General features: G+C 33.6%; 3 protein-coding genes across 3 annotated transcripts; 1 reads left to right on the top strand and 2 right to left on the bottom strand.

Moving 5' to 3' along the window:
• Window positions 1–3,386: 3,386 nt before the first annotated feature.
• Window positions 3,387–5,542, top strand: LOC127800463 (peroxidase 12-like). Its single transcript, XM_052335080.1, has 3 exons — window positions 3,387–3,895; window positions 4,012–4,206; window positions 4,605–5,542. The coding sequence occupies exons 1-3, from the start codon at window positions 3,644–3,646 to the stop codon at window positions 5,232–5,234; spliced, it is 1,077 nt and encodes a 358-aa protein (XP_052191040.1). The 5' UTR covers window positions 3,387–3,643; the 3' UTR covers window positions 5,235–5,542.
• Window positions 5,543–11,169: 5,627 nt separating this feature from the next.
• On the bottom strand, window positions 11,170–12,804 carry LOC127799708 (uncharacterized). The gene is made up of 5 exons (XM_052333930.1): window positions 12,507–12,804; window positions 12,206–12,259; window positions 11,789–11,887; window positions 11,482–11,714; window positions 11,170–11,412 (listed from the first exon to the last, which is right to left on the bottom strand). Exons 1-5 carry the CDS (start codon window positions 12,802–12,804, stop codon window positions 11,170–11,172), a joined length of 927 nt encoding a protein of 308 aa, XP_052189890.1.
• Window positions 12,805–14,176: 1,372 nt separating this feature from the next.
• Window positions 14,177–16,795, bottom strand: LOC127799707 (uncharacterized). Its single transcript, XM_052333929.1, has one exon. The coding sequence runs from the start codon at window positions 16,793–16,795 to the stop codon at window positions 14,177–14,179; it is 2,619 nt and encodes an 872-aa protein (XP_052189889.1).
• Window positions 16,796–18,036: the final 1,241 nt, after the last annotated feature.

Below are 18,036 nucleotides of genomic sequence, written 5' to 3'. Positions count from 1 at the left end.
TGGAATACCACTTAAAAACAATAAGGAAAGATCTCACTGTTCATATAACAATTCCTCTCACATGGATGGTTGGATCTTGGTCTGGACTGTTAGATCTGAAGAACAATAAGTTGCGAATGTGTTATTCAAAAATTGTGATTATGGAACCATGGGATGCCAAGATATTTAGGATTAACCAATGATTGCCCAGACTACCCAAATATCTTGAACTCACAACTGTTGCTCTCGATTTTAATGGAAAGTTGGCGGCCGAAAATTGGGATTTTTTCACACAATCACACACATGCACACATACATGACTGTCCATATATATAATAATAAAGTTCTCTATCCACCAAATTAATAATCCTTGAGCCATTTTTCAACTAACCCAATTTGTTAGGCTTTGGTCTTGATCCACCACACACGCAGATAAATACCCAACAGAGATATGGTAAGAGAGAAGTGTGAGAGAAGAAAAAGGAGGGTAGGGTAGGTCTACAAATCAATTATTGCAATTAATTTCATTTGATTGTACATCTAATGCTTTATTGTGGTAGATGAGTGAGTGTCCCTGCTCAAGTCAAGTTTGCTACATAAATTCATATTGTTTTTAGCTTTAATTTTGAAATATATACGCATAAATTCATAATGCTGTTTTTTTTTATAAACATTATTTTAATTATGTATTTTGAATACAAATATTATAATTTAGAAGTAAGGTCAAATAACATTAAAGGTGTGTTTGATAGCATGAGAAATATATGTAAAATGTCACATCCAAAGAATTGAATTCTGTCTTTAGTGTTTGATACATTATATTTTTTATGGAATTGAATTCCATCTTTAGTGTTTGATATATTATATTTTTCATGAAATTAAATTCCATGATACAATCATTAAAGCATGTTTTTGTCTTTTTTTTTTTATAAAAAATTCTATCTAAGAGGAAATGATTTTTATTTTCCATGGAAGTTGAAAATTGATTTCCTTTCCAACTAAATATTATCAAACACACCCCTAAGTAATATTACCTAGAAAATAAGGGTGTGTTTGATTGCATTAAGGGTGTGTTTGATTGCATTACTTAGAATTTAATTCTAAGTAATATTATCTAGAAAATAAAAACTACCCTACCCCCTTGGAAAATGAATTCTATGGAAATAAACTTTAAATAGTTGTACCATACATATTTTTCCATAGAAAAATTAAGAGTATTTGATTGCTTTCCATAGAAAATATATAATAATTACATATTTTTTATGAAAAATATGTGTAATCAAACACACTCTAATTGTTTTTGACATTTGATATATCACAAGAGAGTATTTTGTGCCTTTAACATGCATGCCCTATACTAACCACATCCACGTACGTGTTATCATTTTTAAGTTAAATCTGTAAATAACAATTAATGCAAACTCTATTAAATATATTTACAAGTTTATTACTTTTATTTCAAACAAGTGACTACATATATATATATATATATATATGCGATTGAATTGGGGCATTGTTGATGATGTAGATGTAGTGCCTTCAAGGCTTAAAAAGCCTTTTACTACTGTTATTGATTTTATGATAATATAGTTTCACCTTTAATTTACCAAAAAACAAAAAAAAAACAAATGTATAATTCCAATAAAATGTAAAATAGACTAGTAGTGAACGTGAAAATAGGAATAAACAAGTACCTAGTATTTATTTATTTAAATGATTTTTTATTTTTTTATGAAAATGCAAGACAAACAAAAGAAATTTTTCTATGTATTTAAATGTAAATTTCATTTTGTATTTTCATTTTTTCATCTATTTGTCTTGCATTTTCATAGGTAGGTGTTGATGAGTAATCGTGGATAACTAATGAGCAAGTACACCATCCATAGTCGTGGTATCATCACTCATTCCCACCAAATTCACCCATAGAGGTAGCCTCTATGCCCATGATGGTTGCTACACTTAAGACTATAAGGGTAATAGGGATGGTTATATTAAGAAGGTAAGGATGGTTGAGACCTTTAATTAATATACCTACTCTCTGCTACACTTTATAAGTCCAATCAACTGGAACTTATAAGTAACTTTAGTTTTTATTTTTTCACTTTTGATAAGTGCAACATAAGGATCAAATAGTCCTCATAAGCATTATGTAACACCTTGTCTTTTTAAGCGTGTTACTATGATAAAATAAGTTAACAAATCATAAGAAAATGATAGACTATTTGTGCATATTCATGACATTAAATAAGAATTTAATGCATTTAATACAAAATTTTAAACACAGGCATCAATAGTTCAATAAGTTGGGGTTAATATGCAATTTTGTGAAGTCAAATATGCATAACATGTCAAATAAATGGTCACATATGCCTTAAATAATAACTTACAGGGTCTCGGTAAGATTTTGATGAAATTTGAGGGCATAAACGAAAATTTTCGAATCTGCCCGAGTAAAACTGTAATAAAATAGAAGTTGCGAATCTTTTTGCCTCTGCTAACCATGAAAGAATTTTCTCTGTGGCTTTATATTATCAAATAAAAATTGAAAAAAGACAACTTCAACTAATATTCATGTATTAATATATTATATATTTATATTAATATGATATAAAATATATTAAATTAATATATAAATATCACAAAAAAAAAAAAATACAGTAACAGAGTTATCCAAATAGCATGTTATTGTATCCACAGAATCCATACCTACCAGTCAGCACTGGCATTGGATTTGGATGTCCTCATAATATGGTAACTGTAAGTTTCCACATGGGCGGCTTGAATTTGGATGCTTTAAGCCAATTGGCACAACATTGTCATCGTCCTAGGGCCTAGCCTCACTTTTCCACTGATTCTGTAATTGAAATTATCCAGTTTCTAGGTTTTTAACCTAATTGAGTCAGATATTTCCACTTTATGAACCCAAGTTTATATAACGCGTTCATTTGTTTTTTTTTTTTTTAGGGGGGGGGGGGGGGGGGGGCTATAATTTTGCTATAAGGACACAGTTTTGGGAATAAAAAGAATTTTTTTTAAATGAAATACAGCCAAGCCAAGACTTTGGGTCTGTAAGGAAACATTTTCCATAGCAAAGACTTTAATTGCAACTAAAGTCTGTTTTCACACGCGGAAACTTTTTCTCGTTGGAAATAGTCCATGGCCACGTGCTTGCTTGTACCAGAAGTAACAGATTGATTAAGTTTCAAAAAGGAGAACCATTCCTATCGAAGATAAAAAGACATGTTTAATTTTCAAAGCCAAAAGAGCGTAACTGAATACGACATAACACTGCTCTTGTTATAAGCCAAAAGTTAATTTTTTTTTTTTTTAGCTTAAAAAGAAATAAGAGTAAGTTATTTGTTGGATTTTTCAACATCCGGAAGAACCACCTTAATTGCCGACCCTAATCTCAAGTGGGATGAGGGATTGGAATTCAACCCCCTCTTCTGGCACCTAAAACTCCATTTATTTCTAAACTTACTCCCTTCCTCCATTAATTAGCAAACAATAAAACTTTCCTTGTTTTGCTTAATATTTGTTGGATTTTTCAACAGGTACAAGGCTGAAACACACAGACTATTCCACGAATCTCTGCCTATATATACGGTGTTGTTCTGCCTATCCTAGGAAAAAAACGCTAATTAACCAGCTGAACCAGGCAGAGATGGCTTCTATGGTCGCCTACTTGACATGTCTGCTTCTTTTGCTGTTTTCTTGCTCCCATGTTTCTGAGGCCAAATATTCCACTACTGCTCATCATCATCATATAAAAAAGGGACTTTCATGGAGTTTCTATGAATCAAGCTGCCCAAAGTTGGAATCCGTCATCCGAAACCACCTCAGGAAAGTGTTCCAGGACGACATCGGCCAAGCTGCCGGCTTGCTCCGCGTTCACTTCCACGACTGCTTTGTTCAGGTACACTACTCTCTATACATCTAAATATATTTTCTGGTTGTTTTCCTAATTTAACTGGTTTTACGTACTGTGCTTTCATGCTCATGATGCATGATTTTGGCTGTGTTTTGATGCAGGGATGCGACGCTTCGGTGCTGCTGGCTGGATCGGCGAGCGGTCCCAGCGAGCAGGAGGCTCCGCCCAACCTGAGTCTCCGGCGAGAGGCTTTCAAGATCATCGAGGATCTCCGGGAACTCGTCCACAAGAAGTGTGGAATGGTCGTGTCTTGCGCAGACATCACTGCCATTGCTGCCCGCGACTCAGTTTACCTGGTAAAACTCATCCATCAATTTGTTCCCTTCTAGTAATTAATTTCACCATTGTTTTGAGCGACATTTACCATTCTTCCTATGCACATTATGTATAATAACTGATCATCATAATTAGTGTGGATCAAGTAAGCACATACAGATCTTTGTTTGAATTTATTTCAAGAGAATTTTCATCATAATTTTTATTCATGTAACTGGTTAATTTTCACGTTCAAGAATTTTCGTAGAAATATAGTTTGGTGGCTCATGATACGTTATAGGTGTATATGTCTGATAAGATAGAATCCATATAATTAATCTATATAATAAAGAGATTAATAATTGGGCTAATATAGATGTTTCATTACATTTGCCGAATTATTTATATTTATATATTATTATTGTTATTGTTTTTTTAGTCTGGTGGCCCTGAGTACGATGTGCCCTTGGGGAGGAGGGATGGCCTCAACTTCGCGACCAGGGAAGCGACCCTGGAGAACCTTCCTCCGCCAACATCCAACACCTCCTTCCTCCTCTCTTCGCTTGCCGGCAAGAGCTTCGACGCCACCGACGTGGTGGCCCTCTCCGGCGGCCACACCATCGGGCGAGGTCACTGCGGCTCCTTCACCAACAGACTCTACCCGGATCAGGACCCAACCATGGCCAAAAAATTTGCCAAGAAGCTCAAAACCATATGCCCGGAAGAAAATGCTTCCAACAGCACCACGACGGATCTGGACGTTAGAACACCGGACGGGTTCGACAACAAGTACTACGTGAATCTGGTCCACAGGCAGGGGCTCTTCACCTCCGACCAGGACCTGTACACCGACGAGAGGACTCGGGAGATCGTGGAGAGCTTCGCCGACGACGAGGCTTTGTTCTTCGACAAGTTCGTGGCGGCTATGGTGAAGATGGGGCAGCTGAGCGTTCTGACGGGAAAAGAGGGCGAGATTCGGGCCAAGTGCTCGGTGAGGAATTCGGAGAATGAGGAGCTGAAATCTGTTGTGGAAGACGAAGAAGATGAGGAGGCGCGAGATGAATTGTAGTAGGGAGTTGTTGGGGTTTTGAGTTGATTTGTTTAGTTGGTACGTGGTGTTTAATTTCTCTCCTCTTTCCTTGCTTTATCAGTGGAAAATAACTCTCCAGATAAGAACTTTGACAGTGAACAGCTAGCTTGTCCTTCAGCTGCCATTCTTTAGAATGGTAGTTGGATGTGTAATCTGTGGATGGAACAATACGGGAAGATGATTAATAACACATAAAGAATGGTAGTTGGATGTGTAATTTGTGGATGGAACAATACGGGAAGATGATTAATAACACAGAAAATGATGATATTTTTTTGCAGATTTAATTTCTTTCTGCGACATTGTTAGTACTTTGTAAGTTTTTGACATTATTGCCTGTTGCCCAATTACGAGAGGACATTAAAATCCATCACCATTGAGTAATGTTTAGAAAATTATGATATGAAAAAAAAAAAAATAAAATCCAGCAGGCAGTACTTAAAGATTTTAAAAATATATTCAGTAATATTTCCCAACAATTAGAAACATTTATACAACAACATTAACATAAAATTACAGTGAAAAAAAATAAAATTCAATATCAAAATATTTAAATTACAAAAATAATTGTCCATATGTTAATAAAAAATAATTCTCCAAATATTAACAAAATGGTAGATGCTATTTAAATAGTAGATATTTACTCTACTTTTTTCTTTTTTTTTTTAATTTGGATAGAGTAGACATTAACTTTTTTAAATATCTCAAATTATTATTATATTTTTAACATTTAAAAATAACATAGAAAAAAAAGCACCCTTATGTTTTTTGAGGTATTTAAAAAAAAAAAAAACCAACATTTTTTTTCGTTGGAATTTGTCAACATTCGGAATTGATCGACCGTGATTCGTTGGCCCACGCTAGTGTAATGAATCCGAGAGGGAGAAAGGGATTATCTGGTTTGGTTTGTTGATTCACCGACCGATCGGCCCCTGCAAAATACTCCGATGCTCAAGTCAATAAGCGAGTAAGGAGATGCAGAGTATCAGCAAATTGGCAGGAAAAAGTATACCATGGCTCTGGGAAGAGCTGGTTAATATATATATATAGGAGAAGGAGATGTCTTCTTGCATGTGTTGTACGTCTGCAGGTAATGGGACAGAATATCCGGCATCGTCGGAAGCGCCCATGCAGCGGCAAGGTGCAGACGGGACTCTCATTAATGTAGATGAGATTCATTATTAATGAGGATGAGATCTAAGGTGGATGCGTGGAAATCTAGAAGTGGCTGTAATGATGTTGTTGCAAGGGGCCAGGATGGAATTGACATGGGCCGAGAGAACGGGGCCAGGTGGGGCCTAAATGGCCCAGTTGGGACAACCCCTAGCCCATTAATATTCTCTGGCATATGACCTTCTCATAATACGAGCTGATCGGTTAGGCTAGAGAACTGCAAGAGTTGTTGGGGGCTCGCTCGAAGTGTAGTTGGGAGCTCGCTCGTATAAAGCTCGCTTGGTCCCGTGATTTGAGCTCGAGCTCCAGCAATGTGCAAGCTCGGTCCGACGAACTCAATTCGGCGTTTACTGGACTTTATGCGATTGGATCGGCCTGCTAGGTTGAGCCCAGCTCATAAGGAATAGAGTGGAAAATACCCTAACAAAATTAAATTAATGTAAATTTTATCAAGCACCCCAAGCTTTGATAAAAAGGCACTGAGACCTTATATTTTCAAATATGGCAAAGATATCTTGTTAAAAAATTGAGAAAATTATACGGTACTATTGAGATTTAGGATAATTGCAAAATGTAACTTGATGTTAGAGAAAATACAGCAAGTACCACTGAACTTTAATGTTATATTGCAATTTTTCCCATTCGGTTAGTTAACCTTATTAAACATTAAAAATGATCAAAGTACCTTTATATTTAAAGATTTTCTCCTCACACTACAACAAAAACGGGTTTTAACGACGGGAAAAATCAGTCATTAAAAGTTGATTTTCAGTCGTTAAAAAGTTATAACGACGGGAATTTTCCTATCGTCAGTCGTCGTTATTGCCTCCGAGGATAAAAGTCTTTAACGACGGGAATGATAAACCCGTCGTTAATTGTATTAGCGACCGTATGATTCCCGTCGTTAAAAATAATTATTAACTACTAAATTATAACCCAATAACAACAATATTTCCCGTCGTTAATAGTCTAAACAATTAACGACCGTATAATTCCTGTCGTTAAAAATAACTTTTAGTTATCAAAGCACAAACCAATAACGACAATATTTCCTCTCGTTAATAATATGAACAATTAGCGACGATATGATTCCTATCGTTAAAAAAATATTTTTTTTTTAATTTTTAAAATTTTAATTTTTTTTATTTTTTTTAATAGTATATGAAAACAATTACTAGTCATCAATGACAAAAATATCATGTTTTGATATAAACCACCAAACCTATATATCATTATTCATATCAAATTGAAATAAAACTCATAAAATTAAACATGTCATTCAAATAACACAAAATAATCATTATCCATTACCATTTACACACCAAAAGTAGTATATATAAGTGTTAATTGCCAATAAATTACACCAAAGAATATGTTCAACTAAAAATAACACTTTGACAATTGTATATACTATTCAAAAATTTACACCAAAAAATATATTCAATTAAAAGTAACATTTTAACAATCATATATACTATTCAAAAATGTACAACAAAACACTATATATAGTCATAAAACTGTTCATGTACTCCAAAATAGCAGTTGTTTCCTTTAGAGTCTTGTTGCCTCATTGACCTACAAAAACAAGAAATAAAGCATTAAATTAGAATCAAATAAGTGTTCATGTTTTCTTTATAAAATGTTAGAAATAGAATTAACAAATCTCAAAATGTCTCCATCACAAACTATATAACATACAATCACTAAAATGTACCAAAATATAGAAACCCTTAAATATAGAGTAGATTGAAATGTAAATTAACAAAAACACCAAACCTTAGTTCTATAGAATGGAGCCACCTATATGAATTCTAATTTGTGAATTATCTTTATCCATCACCATATCTTCTCACATCTCTTTATCTACTAAAATGTAGTCCTATGACCCAACATAAAATAATAAAAAATAAATATAATATATATTATGATACATATGTATTCAACACATATTCTGGCAAATTAAGAAAAATTATTATAGTCCTATATTCCACAATCAACAGAACCAGTGCAAAGCTTGTTCAATCCAGCAGCAATACAACACAAAATCAATTAATAAATGTGTCGTACATTGTGAGAACGGAGCACTTTATTTCATACAAACCCACCACCCTTCGAAAGACAAAATGAAAGGCAGCTTATCTGTGTGTGTGTGTGTGTGTGTGTGAGAGAGAGAGAGAGAGAGAGAGAGATACTTTACAAATAAATAAAATTAAAGGGGGAGGCATTCCCATTTCACCATGCACGCGCTCCTCATTTTGCAAGTCATTAATTTTCACACAACTTTTTTTTTAATGCTATTTCCACAACTTGAACCAATGACTTTCTAGTAAAAAAGGAGTAACAACACCATAGCTATCGTGGCTCATTGTCTTTTTGAAATAATTTACATATGCATAAAAAGGTTCCAAACAGGATGCATCCGGCAAAGAAAAGATCAATAAAATAGGCCACAGCCAGCAAAGTAAATAAGAGCAATTTTCTTTAAAATCAAACCTAAACTTTTGTGATTGTTTTAATTTTAGATTGCATTTTTAATTTTTTTTTAACTAATAGCATCTAATTTTAATTTTGAACTATAGTTAACTAAAAATCGTTAAATACAAATAGGTCCTATTTAGAGTGCTTAATTTGGCTGCCAACTTTAATAAAAAAAAAAATCTACTTTATATAAATGAAATATATATATAAAAAAAAAAAAACTCTACCACAGACATGCATACCTAGAGTGTATGTATCCTTGCATATAGAAACTGTAGACAAAAACAAAAGTAATTCTGAAAAGAAGGCAGTGGGGGCATTCCCACTGCCCACTGGCCACGCAATGAGAAGAGGGTTAAATTCAATGGACCTGTTGCCAAAAACAAATGGGCAATTAACGAACGCCCACCTGATTTCAGGCTTACCCAAAACGGGCATTTCACACGAGCATGTAGTGACAAAACAAAACCCAGTCCCCGACAAATCTGGTTTCAGAGAGCAAATATGATGTTTACTCCTACCAGCAATATTGAATCTTACTAAGCAAAAAAAAAATCCAATCACAATCCTACAAGAAAAAAAAAATCAAATTTATTAAGAGAAGCAAATTTAATGTATTTTTGCTTGATGCCTACTTCTACAAGCTAGAGATGACCAATAAATTTTATTATGTCAATAAACTAAGCTTATAATATAATGCATCCCCAGTTCACACTCTCTCCCATCCTCTTCTAAATTGGATTAGGGTAGAGAAATCGTAATTCTCCTTTATATTGGACTGGGTCATTAATGCCCCCAATCCACAAATTCAAGATAAACTCAACAATGTCAATTTGACACATAATACACCTAGTAAACTTGGCCATGCACGTCAAAAATCACAATTTGCAATTTGAAACATATTTCATTCAATGGTTTACTACTCCAAAATAATTTGGAACATGTAGTAGCAAAATCTATAGCTACCAACCTCAAAGAACACACTGTGAACAATATTATGTACTTCTTTCCCTAAACCAAATCGAGCTTATGAGCATCTAAAATTCCATGATGGTGAGCCATTCCAATATGTCTTATCGTCTTTGAATTCTACAAGTGAAGCCTTCTTCATGAAGATGGCATTTTCCTATTCTCTGTGTGAATAACTATATGTATGTCAAATGTGCAATTCTGTTGTCTTTACGCTGCTTTTGGTTTTTCTACTTTATGCATATAGTTCCCATCTACTTTATGCATAAAGTATGGTTTTCTACTTTATGCATGTATGTCAAATAACTATATATATGTCAAATGTGCATTCTACTTTATGCATATGTTAGAAATTTGCTGCTTCTGGTTTTCTACTTTATGCAACCACCCATTTTTTTCATTCATGGCAATTCTAAATTTTTCTTAGTTTAAAAAGGAAGATAAAGATTTCTACTCCACTAATTTAATTTCAAGCCCGATAAGTCAACAACAGAAGCTATACTTGCAAAAATCTAAAAAAAAGTCGGGGGATAAACAGAATTATATATTACCTCAATAGATTGAGATGTAGAAGGTTGATCTTGACTCCTAAATTGCATAAATTCTTTAAATGCATCTTCTAGAGCTTTCACCCGGTCTTTAAGCATCTTGTTCTCTTCTTCCAGTTCATTCTTGCTTGAAGATGCAAGTTTTAATTCTTTAGGTCTCACCCCGCCACCATACAAAAGAACATGATTCTTGACTTGGGGGCCAAAACAAGTCTCAATAATTTCAAGATTTGACATTTCAGGATTCGATTGGATGGTTTGAACTAGTTGATCCTACAAAACATGTTCATGGTATAATTTAATACACATTAAATACAATTGGGTGTGAAAAATTGAACAAGAAAATTAAAACAAGTGTCATTAACTATTTAACTTACATATGTTTCTTGTTCTTTCGGCTCCACCAACTTCTCACCTTTCTTCCTAGTTGAAAACCACATTTCGGCTAAATTGGGTTCATGACCATTTTTGCCTCCCTAAATAAAATGAAAAGTTTAGAGTAACCACTATCTAACAAACTATTGATATGTATAAAGTAAGAAAATTGTTAAAGGTATATGTTATAGTACCATTTGGTATGCAATCTCTCGCATTGGTTTGCTTCCGGTCCTATGGGGCATGCGTGGCTGCTTTCTATTTTTTGAATTTCTTTCACTTTTTTCCTATCCAAATTTAGAGAATTTAATAACAACATAAAGTATATCAATGAGATAGAAATGCTACTCCTTAAAAAACTAGAAGTAGAATTACCAAAGAAAATCAAGACTGTTTACCTTGAAGGATGAAGCTTGAAAATGATTTTTGACAAGCCATTCCCAATCTTCTTGATCTTGAATCTCAATGGGTTTTTTCTTTAGAATGTCTTGTACACTATTGTACGATTTGATATATTTTCTATTCAATAAGGACCTCCAATTATTCCACAAGGAACGCATGTGACAAAGTGCATCTTTACGGTGATCCTCCATATTATCATTTTTAAACTTCTCCTACAAAGAAAAGTTGAACAAATCAATAACCAAAATTGAAAATATATATATCAACTAATTTTTATTTACCTTAATTGCAGCCCACATGTGGCTCTTCTCTTGTTCTCCAATTTCCTTCCAACTATGAACTCTAACAGAACAAATATTAAAATCACGAACAATCCGTCCCAAGTGTCTTGAAAAAGCCTCATGATTAGGTCCAACAGCTCGATTTTTGTAGAAAGTTACTTCTAGTCGGTCATCATTTTTCAGAGCTGCAACTCTTTTGTTCTTGTTCATTCCTCGAACTCTTCTCTGTTTGTCTGACATAAATTTGTTAAAGTTACATAATTATGTATTAATGTGTATAAATACCAAAATTATGATAAATAAATACCATCATTTTCCACTCGTCCTTTCTTTTTTATTGGTGATTGATGTGGATGCGGTTCGACTTCATTAGGCTGTGGTGCAGTTTTATCAATTAGTGTATTGTCTGGAAGACATTGGAAATCATTAGTTGACTGATTTTGTCTTTCTTTCCCTATGAAGCAACAAATACCAAAACCAAACTTATTAAGTTCTAAATAAATATCTTAGGAAATTTAGAATCATTCAATTAAGAATAACATTAAAAATTTAAGAAGAAAATAATATCAAACCAGTGCGTTCAATACGGCCTAAACCATCATGACTTTGATTTTCTATTTCTTTTTCTGTGAAGCAACAAAAAATAAAAATTAAAAACTTAATAGATCTAGAATCATTCAATTAAAAAATAGAATTAAAGTTTCAAAGGAAACCAATTTCAAACCTGCGCATCCAATACTAACTGAATCATCATGACCATGATCTCCCATTTCTTTTCCTGTGAAGCAACAAAAAACAAAATAAAAAAACCTAATGGATTCCAAATAAATATCTTAAATGGCCTATAATCATTCAATTAATTAGTAAAATTAAATACTTAAGAAGAAAACAATTTCAAACATGTGCGCCTAATACAAACTAATAATATCCTATTTCTTTTTATGTGAAGCAAGAAAAAACAAAATTTAAGGACCTAATAATATCTTCAAAGATCTAAAATCAACTAAGAAGTAATATCTCCAAACCTGATCCTTCGATATGTTTTGGTAACTTGAAGGAAACTGGGCGTATTGACTTATCCTCGTACACAAAGATATGAATATTCATTTCATTATGACTTCCTTGAAACATTTGAAGCAAATCAGCATCACATGTAACCCGCATCTCATCCCCATACATGATGTGCATCCCAACAGTATATATATCTAGCTGTTTTGAGCATGTCTCTAGCATGTCCAAGTAAGTGTACTTGTCTGGGTCAACTTCTTTTTCTAATTCTATTTTGCTATTCTCAAAGTAGAAAAGCAAATTGTGCAGCAACATGTTACCTATCACAAAACTCTTTGCTTAGATAAAAAAAAAATGCTATTAATTGAACAAATTCAAGGGCCAAAAAGCATACAATAATACAAACCTGGGTTCCCCAACACCAACCCCTTTGTTGCCTCAAAAACAAAACGTTGCGAACTTTTACTAGCTCCTTTTTCATTTTTCTTTTCGATTGAGACTTTTGATCCTCTATTAGAAGAACATGTTGGCCTTGAAGTTGACAAACCCCTTACCTTTCCTCTAAGTAAAGTACCTGGAGGTATGAAGACATGTTTACCAGTCTTTGAGCCTTCCTTATCCTTTGTCTCTTTCATATTACTACAAAGCACAACCAAAATAAATTAGTAACATATAACAAAATAAACATGCATGCACAATAAAAAACTAGGTATGCACAATATATGCATGCACATATAAAAGTAAATGCAAAAGAGATAAAATTTAATACCTTAGTTTCTTTCCTTTCTTTTCTTTGAATAAATAGTTGTGTTAATGACCATTGGGCCCATATCTTTCCTTGTCCAATGCACATTATCACCTATATCCATTGAGGTGGAAGCTTGAAATTCAGGTGGGATTGATGCATTTTGAGGACTGATTTCAAATGTTTGATTTGCATCATCAATGTCATCATCCTTTTGAAATGGGAAAGTATATAAATCACGAGGTTGTGTTTTTGTAACTACATGCCATCCTTTGATGTAGTTGTCATCCATATAAAATACTTGGGACACTTGATTGGCTAATACAAAGTGATCATTACCTTTCAAAAATCGACATGGGTTAATAGATACGAATCCATATTTATCGACCTTGATGCCTTTATTTGTATCATGAACATCAAACCATTTGCATCGAAATAGTACTACTCTATTGTTATCAAGATATTGTAACTCAATTACTTCGGTCAAAATGCCATAGTAGTCTATTTCATCCTTCCCATTTCCCACATCACCAAGTACAACTACTCCACTATTTTGTGTCGTTAATTTTTTATCATAGTGTTCCACGTGAAACCTATACCCATTGACAATGTAACCATTGTAAAATGCCACATTTTTTAATGGCCCACGGGACAATGACAACATGCTCTCATCTATGTTGCTCCGATCTTGACTATGTAATCTTGCAACCTACAAATCAATTATTTTAAGTGAATTCACATATACTAAAATAAAGCATAAAAAGAATCACAATACACTTACCCTAAACTTGAACCATTTAGTAAAATTTATATTCCACTCTTGCTTGGATAGTTGTAAGGCTGTGACTGATTGAATTCTAGAATACTCTCTGCAGATATAAAATAGTTATTATTGAGTATAACAAAATTAAAAGAAAGTGACATTAAGATTAAAGTTGGATCTTACTCAATAAATGGCTGAACTTTGCTGCAATTCCTTAGAATATATATATGTGCTTCAATCCACTCATTGTTTTCTAGATCACGGGTAATTCCAGCTCCCAAAAGTCTCCCACGTTGGTTGAACACAAGTGAACCTCCATTGTGCACATCACCCTCGTAATTTCTATCCAGCCTGTTAAACTTTGTCTCCATGCTAGGCAAGTACCTTGAACAAAGCATCATGCACTCACTAGCAATGTATCCTTCAGCAATTGAGCCTTCTGGGTGTGTTTTGTTACGAACAAACGATTTCAAATTATACAAATATCTCTCCATGGGGTACATCCATCGATACTGTATGGGCCCACCGACCTTAACCTCATTTGGCAAATGTATCGGCAAGTGCTCCATTACATTAAAAAAAGATGGTGGAAAGATCATTTCCAACTTGCAGAGAGTGACAAAAATTTGAGATTCAATTTGCTCTATTTCTTTTACCCTTAATGCCTTACCACTCAATATCTTGAAAAACAAAGACAATTCAGTGAGTGCCTCGCATACATCATTAGGAACGATGCCACGTAATGCAATAGGAAGTATATGCTGAATAAGAACATGACAATCATGGCTCTTCAAACCGATAATTTTGTGGTCTTTGAGGTTAACACATTGAGATATGTTGGATGAAAATCCATCAGGAACCCTTAATTTTTTTAAAAATATAAGGAATGCATCCTTTTCCTTTGGAGACAAAACATAACTTGTAGGTGGTAAAAAAACTTTGTCTCCTTGTACAATTGGGTGTAGCTCTGGTCGTATGCCCATTGATTTTAAGTCAAGCCGAGACTTTAAATTGTCCTTAGTCTTTCCCTTAACATTCATGATAGTTCCAAGAATGTTATCACATATATTCTTCTCAATGTGCATCACATCCAAATTATGTCGTAGCAAAAGTGTACTCCAATATGGAAGCTTAAAGAATATACTTTTTTTGTTCCAATTATCTCCCCTATTTTCATGATTTATCTTGGTCTTCAATTGACGAGATTTAGTTAAAGTAATCCCTTCAAGGTCTTGCACTTGCTTTAGAACATCTACACCAGAAAGTAAGTTTGGAGCGACCCCTCTTTCCCTTGTACCATCAAAAGAAACCCTATTATTTCTCCATTTGTGATTCATAGGCAAATAACGTCGATGACCCATATAACATTGTTTCCCACCGTTAGTAAGCCTTGTCGAAAAAGTATTCTTGTTACAACAAGGACATGCTAATTTTCCTTTTGTACTCCATCCAGATAAAATCCCATAAGCAGGGAAGTCATTGATCGTCCACATCAAAGCTGCATGCATCATAAAATTTTGACGTGTTGACACATCAAAGGTTTCGACACCCAATTCCCACAACTCCTTTAATTCATCTATCAAAGGTTGGAGGTAAGTATCAATTGCATCCCCTGGTCCATCTGGTCCTGGGATAAGCATTGACAAAAGGAAATTAGACGGCTTCATGCAAACCCAAGGCTCCACATTATACGGAATAAGCACTACTGGCCATATACTATACGGTGTTCTTGAATTAGAAAAAGGTTGAAAGCCATCACTAGCAAGACCAAGTCTAACATTACGAGGTTCTGAGGCAAAATTTGGATGGACTTTATCAAAATCCTTCCACGCCATTGAATCAGCTGGGTGTCTTATCACTCCATCATCTACTCTTTTATCAAAATGCCATCTCATAGAAGAGGCTGTCTTGGAAGACATAAACAACCTCTGAAGTCGTGGCTTTAATGGAAAGTAACGTAGAGTTTTTACTGGTATTTTCTTACCATTTGTTTTCATCTTAAATTCTCCACTACAATAATCTTTCTTCCATCGAGAAGCACCACATACCTTGCAACAGTCACATCCATTATCGGTCTTCCAATACAACATGCAATCATTCACACAAGAGTCATACTTTTCATAAGACAAACCAATGTCATGCAATACCTTTTTCGCATTATAGTATGAGTCTGGTAAGAAAGACCCTTCAGGTAAGAATTCTTTTAACAATTGCAACAACATAGTAAATGACTTATTACTCCAATGACCAAGACTCTTGATATGCAACAATTTAAGAATTGCAGATAATCTTGAAACTAGTGAACCAGGATATATTGGTTGCTCAAGGTCATCTATCAACTTGTAAAACTGTTTGGCTCCATTATTCGGCTCCATTTCAGGCAAATTTTGGGTATTTGGAAATTCAACATCTTCATTATTTTCATCTAATCCTTTAAACTGAGGGTACAAATCATTTATGAATTGTTGGATCTCATCATCACTATCATCTGGAGCACTAGTATCATATTGTAAGATCTCATTTTCTTCATCCTCAAACTCAGATTGAGGCTCATTGCTTAGTTCACCATGATGATACCAAAATGTATACCCTTCAGATATTCCATGTATCATTAGATGTGCCTCAATAGACTCACGAGTTCCAAGATCAGTATTGCAACATTTTGTGCATGGGCACCGAATCTTATTTTTGGCACCCAACTTCTTTAAAGCATAATCTAGAAACTTTTGTACCCCTATTTGATAAGCTTCATTAAGTCGATCATTGACAAGATTCATCCACTCCTTACTAGGTGCCATTATCTCATAAAAGAATGACAATCTTGTACTTCACCTAAACAATATAACAATAATATCATTTAGCTAATAAGCCTTAAGAAATAAAGTTGGCTATTCATAACAAAATTTAGCTTCTCATTATCAGAGTTGGACTTTAAACTTGTATGAACTTTTAGAAAACTAAACTTTAAAAGCAAGTAAACAAAAGTTTAGGCCAACTTATTACTTGAACAATTCAAAGCTTGTTGAATCAATTAAAAGCTTGTGTGTGTGTGAAAATTATAATGTAACTTAAACTTTTTGAGCTTGTAAAAGTCAATCACTGTAAATTTGTTGAGGTGGAGAGCTCTAAAATTGGAGCATGATTAGGCTTGGGAGAATAAATAAATCATTTGGGTGATTTCATGTCTCCTAATGGACTAATAGTAACACCCCTCCCGCCCCCATAATAATGCCTACTGATAAAGTAATTACTTACACCAATTAAAATTAAAAATGTGCTTTTTAATTAAAGCATCAATTTTACAACCCTAAAAGATAACTAGGACTCCACATCCACAAATAAACCAACATTTTTTTTATTTTCTATCTATTTTTTTCTGTTTTGGATAATAAGAGTGTTTTCCTAAAAATCTCAAATTTAAGAAGAAAGAGATTAATAATATTGACATTAATTGTTTAAGGATATTCTGGAATTCATATACTAGTTGAACAATAATAAAAAGTCATAGATTGACCTTCCCTAATATAACCTAATTGGTGAGTAATGGCGCTTACTCATTTTACAAATAAATGTTTTTTTCAACATTCAAAATTATCCTTTCAAGTGACTATTTTTGTCTTACTAAAATGAAAAGTAAGGACATCTGGGTCAATTAACACTCAATACTACCATACGTGTATCTTTTACATACTACTATAAAGTAGTATGTAAAATGAGAGGCGTAATTGAAATATATACTAACAAAAATATATATATATGAAAATATATATATACTAACAAAAATGTTCATATATGAAAATATATATTCAATTTTACCCTCTGCGAATTAGTTAAAATGTTCATATATGTTCATAAATATATATGAACAACATTTTATGTCTCTATCCTATTAAATTAAACACCCATCCACCTATAAAGCACCTTATTATTATTGTAATACATAAACAATCTACTTATGATTATGACAATCTTAACGCTTTTAAGCATTATTGTTCAATGAATTCATGTTCATTATTGATAAAAGGCTAGGCTAGGTTAT

The sequence above is a fragment of the Diospyros lotus genome, chromosome 4, assembly GCF_014633365.1.
Source record: "Diospyros lotus cultivar Yz01 chromosome 4, ASM1463336v1, whole genome shotgun sequence".
Taxonomy (NCBI): Eukaryota; Viridiplantae; Streptophyta; class Magnoliopsida; order Ericales; family Ebenaceae; genus Diospyros; species Diospyros lotus.
This window is presented reverse-complemented; position numbering and strand designations above follow the sequence as displayed.

Excerpts from the sequence above, each read along its gene's own strand:
- LOC127800463 (XM_052335080.1), top strand. The coding sequence starts at position 3,644 with ATGGCTTCTATGGTCGCCTACTTGACATGTCTGCTTCTTTTGCTGTTT. Across the intron at positions 3,896-4,011 it reads TCCACGACTGCTTTGTTCAG|GGATGCGACGCTTCGGTGCT; the intron begins GTACACTACTCT and ends GTTTTGATGCAG. Across the intron at positions 4,207-4,604 it reads CCCGCGACTCAGTTTACCTG|TCTGGTGGCCCTGAGTACGA; the intron begins GTAAAACTCATC and ends TTGTTTTTTTAG.
- LOC127799708 (XM_052333930.1), bottom strand. The coding sequence starts at position 12,804 with ATGTTGCTGCACAATTTGCTTTTCTACTTTGAGAATAGCAAAATAGAA. Across the intron at positions 12,260-12,506 it reads AAAACATATCGAAGGATCAG|GAAAAGAAATGGGAGATCAT; the intron begins GTTTGGAGATAT and ends GTTGCTTCACAG. Across the intron at positions 11,413-11,481 it reads ACATGTGGGCTGCAATTAAG|GAGAAGTTTAAAAATGATAA; the intron begins GTAAATAAAAAT and ends TTTTCTTTGTAG.
- LOC127799707 (XM_052333929.1), bottom strand. The coding sequence starts at position 16,795 with ATGGCACCTAGTAAGGAGTGGATGAATCTTGTCAATGATCGACTTAAT.